At 52.4% G+C, this 4681-nt stretch overlaps 1 protein-coding gene across 1 annotated transcript; it reads right to left on the bottom strand.

Annotated features, from left to right (window-relative positions):
* Positions 1 to 1077, bottom strand: LOC104585139. Its single transcript, XM_010241136.1, has one exon. It carries the CDS (start codon positions 1075 to 1077, stop codon positions 1 to 3), a length of 1077 nt encoding a protein of 358 aa, XP_010239438.1.
* Between the last annotated feature and the right edge of the window lie 3604 nt (positions 1078 to 4681).

Below are 4681 nucleotides of genomic sequence, written 5' to 3'. Positions count from 1 at the left end.
TTAACATGCCCAGCATATATAGGCCGGATCTTCCGGGAGTCCATACAGGGGCTCAGAGAAATAAACAGAATCCCCTCGGAGACCAGACACGCTGGCTCCACCAAAGCTCACCATGCAATTGTTGGACACGAACAAGGTCGTATCGCGCATTTCCATCACCCTGGACCAAACCGGCTTCTCGGCGAGGATATCCCCGCACCTGTACACCCTGTTGCGGTAGCAGATGCGCTTCGTCTTGTCGTGCGTCCGCACCATGCTGCCGACCAGGAGCAGGTCCCCGTTCCATTCAAGGTAGCCGCGAGCCAGGATCTTGCCAGGCGGATCCAAGGACGGCACCAGCGTCGCCGTGCCACGGGCGACGTCGCAGACAGAGATCTCGCCGGTGCATCCGACGGCCACGAATCTGCCGATGCAGTGAACCACGGTGCTGACGCAGCACTCGAGCTTCGTGTCCAGCAACGTCCACGTGGGAGCGGGCGCGTCGGCCCCGGGCCCGACGTGGCAGAACGCGACCTCCGTGGCGCCTGGGACCGCGACCATGGCCACGAACTCGCCCGACTCGGGCGGCGCGGACAGCACCACGTTGCCGAAGAAGACGCTCCTCATGTCCTCTAGCCTGACGGGGCGCAGGGCGCCGTCCACGGAAGAGACCATCCAACGGCCATCGACCATCAAAGCGGGGCTCAACATCACCGACGTGACGTACTCGTCGAGCGGCGGGAGGCTCTTGGTGGCGCCGGTGAGGGGGTTGAGGAGCGTCACGGCGGTGGCCTCGTCGACCAGCGCCAGCCATCCGCGCGAGGACCCGCAGAGCGCCCTGCCTCGCACCGCCGGGAGGTTGGTGGTGAAGAGCTCCCCGGATGTCGCCCTGTAGAAGGTGACCTCCGCCGACGACTTCGGGTCGAAGGGCAGCATGACGACCGGCGTGAAGCGCTCCGAGAAGGGCAGCGCCGCGCGCCAGGCAGGGCAGGTCAACCGGAAAGCGCCAGCGTCGGGGCCCGGCGGGATCTTGCGGCCGATGGTCTCCAGGAGCTCCTGCGGGAGGCCCCCGCTCCAGTCACGCTCCTCGCCAGTCATGGATGCGAAATTCGGAACGGAAGAGTAGTACAGGCCGGGTGGATTTTGGGCGTGCGAGCCAGGAGCCAGCCCACTTTACACGGTTACACCTCATCGACCTGCTCTGCCTATTAATTGTCAGATTAATTGTCCTCCATTTCCATATCAGTATTAATTTAAATTCTTTTTGCATGCATTGAACCATTTTGGTTCCGGTGTATTGCTTTGGTACCTGCTTTTCATCTTGAAACTTGTGATCTATTATTTCTTTTTACTATGTTCTGTTTTTTATATGTGAATTTTGTTTCTTTTCGTTGGTTCTGATTTCTGAATGAAGTGATCATGCATGTTTCTGCGCTTCAAAATTTGAATATTTAATAAGTGGATGGTCTTTTGTTTGAGCGGTCAATGTAAATTAAGGTCTTCTGTTCGACCCCTATACATCAGCAAAGTTTTGTCAAATTTTTGTTAAGGTGTATGTTGTCATTTCATGGCGTCTCTGAAATCTCTGATTCTGCTCTGCATGGTCCACCAACAACGTTCTGAGGTTCTAGACGCCAAAGCTTAATTTGTCGTCTAAGGATGGAAATTAACGGGTGGAGTTGAGACGGGATTGGCCTTGACGGGAGCACCTAATCTATATATGCAAGAAGCGAAATAACCAAGCTCAGCAAACTAGGACGCCAGGCAAAACGTTAACTGATTCTTTGGCATTACCCTCTAGATCAAGCATGGGTTGTTATTTCATTTTGAGAGAACTCAAATTTTTAGTCTGAAAAATATGTAAACCGGCAAAAGGACATATTTTCTAGTCTTCAATTGCCTAAGTTTCTTTTGGTAGAGACGAGAAAGGAGGAAGTATAGAGCGGAACCATGTCGACAAGAAGTGTCAGGGCGACGACGACGTGCAATGGCGGTGCAACAAAGATGAAAGGTAAGATTCATAGCAGAAGCGGCCAAGACGTGGTGGTGGCGACAGCGGGGCGACACTATTGGTCAAGTTTTGTTTGTTAGGGCTGGGAGTGTGGGACACCAGCGCTGAAGAAGAATTTGTGACTCTAGGGTCTTGAGGCACGGCTAGGGGCAGTGGTGATGATTGTACATGTTTGGGCGAGGCGGGCAAGCCACGTGTCTTTTTGGGTGGGAAAGATTTCTGGTTGGGTAGGGCAAGTGAGGATACAATTGCTGAACAAAAACGACAAGCATGCAAAACACGAAAAAACAGAGGTTAAGGTTGCTTAATTTCCATGCATAAATTCTTGCTAGACCATTATTGTGGTGACATACATTAATTCCATACATAGATTTGCAATATAAACTAGACATATGATTGCAAACCAAACAATGGTTTATCTGCAAAATATGACATGATTACCTTTTGTTGTCGCAATCACACCGGATTTTGTAGGACATATAAACCCTAGACACGAACCATACATGGGCCAAGCCAGGCTCGAGCCAAGCTAGCTTGATGAATAGAAAACGGGGCCTGGTTCGATCGACTCGAGGTGTTGACGGTCTCAGGTTGATGGCTCGGACCGAGCTTTCCCTCAGCTCGGTCTAGCTCACCGGCATGCACACACAAGCACAAAAGCATCAGTAGATTGTGCTTAACACTGCAGATGTTAGGGAGTGAAAGTCCATTCTACCGGTGCCGGCATGTCTCGGTGTTTGCTCGACCATCCATTCCACCCGCACAATTCACATGTGAACGAAGTCTGACGCAAAGGTAACGGCACCGCTAGATTCAGGAGACTGGCGGCGATTTCGTAAGCCGTTTTCGCCCCCCCCCCCCCCCTCGGGCTAGCGTATACAAAGTCCAGCAACAAAAAATGGCAGTCTAGTTGGGCCAGAATAAAAGCCATATTTGTCCTTCGACTGTTGGGTAGTTGGGCCGAAAAAGATACGCCTTGCCGGCAGAGCGCACGTCGCTGGTCGCCCGATGGATCGTTTTTCCGCCGGGTTTTTTGGTGTTGCTACGTCTGCCGGATTTTCTCTACGCTTCTACGAGTAGTTCTAGACTTCTAGTCCTGGGCCCCTGCCTCCTGGCTCCGTCCCTGCTCTGGTAGCAGTACACACAAATCGCAAGCGAGAGCATCAGGCAGGCAGCAGAAGCAGCACGACCGCTCCTTCTCCTTCGCATCCTTTTCTGCTTTTTTTTAGGGGTGTTAGGTACCGAGTTGGGAGGGGAAGATGGGGATCGATTGCTCAGGAATATGGTGTCAGATCGATTCAGTTACAAGCACTTTGTGGCGATAGCAAGAAGAATAGCCAAGCAACTTGTATGAACTACAACTAAGCCTTTCCGCCCGGTTCCGTGATCCACTGGATGATCTTCTCAGGCCACAGGTAGCGCTTTAAGTAGTTGATGCAGCGACAGAGCGCAGCCACTCAGGTCCAGCAAAGTTGCGGTTCGGCTCACGCCTCCAAACCGGCCTGGTCTCTTGCCCACTGTCAGGTGGGTCTAGCATGTCAGGGGTGCTGACATCCCCTCCTCCTTGCGAAGAGGCTTGACCCCAAGCCTCAGCTCCAGGGAACGAGCTTGAAGGGTGAGCTTGTCCTCCCAAGTGTCCGCCAGAGCCGCTGGATTGGATCAGAGAACACGAACTCGCTCCACCATGGCGCCGTGGGACTTGCGCCAACAGGTCTTGAGCACCAATACAGGAATAGCGGGAATGTCAGTATGGAAAGGAAGCTCTGACTCGACCTGTGTACCTGAGAGGAGGGCGCGACGGAGCTGTGATACATGGAAGACGGGGTGCACCGAAGAGCCAGGTGGAAGATCCAGCTTATAAGACACCTCGTTGATTTGTTCCACGATTGGATACGGGCCGAAGTAGCAAAAAGCCAATTTGTGATGAGAATGAGTAGCCACTGAAGATTGAACATAGGGCTGCAGTTTGAGAAACACCTGATCGCCGACAGCAAAAGAATGAGGCGTGCGCTTCTTGTCAGCTTGGGTCTTCATGCGCTGACGAGCTCGATTGAGGTGTTGCTGTAATAGTTGTTGCATAACAGACCGTTCCTCCAGCCAAGTATGCAGAGCAGGAACAGAAACCATACTTGACGAGGAAATCCCCCAATGGCGAGGTTCATGCCCGTACATAGTTTTGAATGGTGACATCCCAATGGTACTATGATGAGAAGCGTTGTACCAAAATTGAGCCAGTGGAATCCAGTAGCTCCAGTGTCTTGGGCAAGCATGAGTGAAGCAGCGCAAATAAGTCTCTAGGCACTGATTAACTCGTTCGGTCTGACCATCACTCTGCAGATGGTAAGCAGAGCTCATGTTGAGAGCCGTGCCGGCGTGCCTGCACAGTTCACTCCAGAAATGGCTAGTGAAGACGGGTCCCTGTCCGAAATGATGGAACTGGGCAGGCCGTGAAGCTTGTAGATGTTGTTCATATATAGCAAAGCAACTTTGGAGGCAGTATAGGGATGTGCCAGCGGCAAGAAATGGGCAAACTTAGTAAATTTGTCAACCACCACAAGTAGACAGTTGAACTGACCTGATTGTGGGAGGCCCTCGATAAAATCCATAGAGATGATCTCCCACGATTCGCTTGGAACTGGGAGAGGAACGAGTAAGCCAGGGTAGGCCACATGCTCCTGCTTAGCCTGTTGA

The sequence above is a fragment of the Brachypodium distachyon genome, chromosome 4, assembly GCF_000005505.3.
Source record: "Brachypodium distachyon strain Bd21 chromosome 4, Brachypodium_distachyon_v3.0, whole genome shotgun sequence".
Lineage (NCBI taxonomy): Eukaryota > Viridiplantae > Streptophyta > Magnoliopsida > Poales > Poaceae > Brachypodium > Brachypodium distachyon.
Note: the sequence above shows the minus strand (reverse complement) of the source record. Positions and strands in the feature narration are given on the sequence as shown.

Excerpts from the sequence above, each read along its gene's own strand:
- LOC104585139 (XM_010241136.1), bottom strand. The coding sequence starts at position 1,077 with ATGACTGGCGAGGAGCGTGACTGGAGCGGGGGCCTCCCGCAGGAGCTC.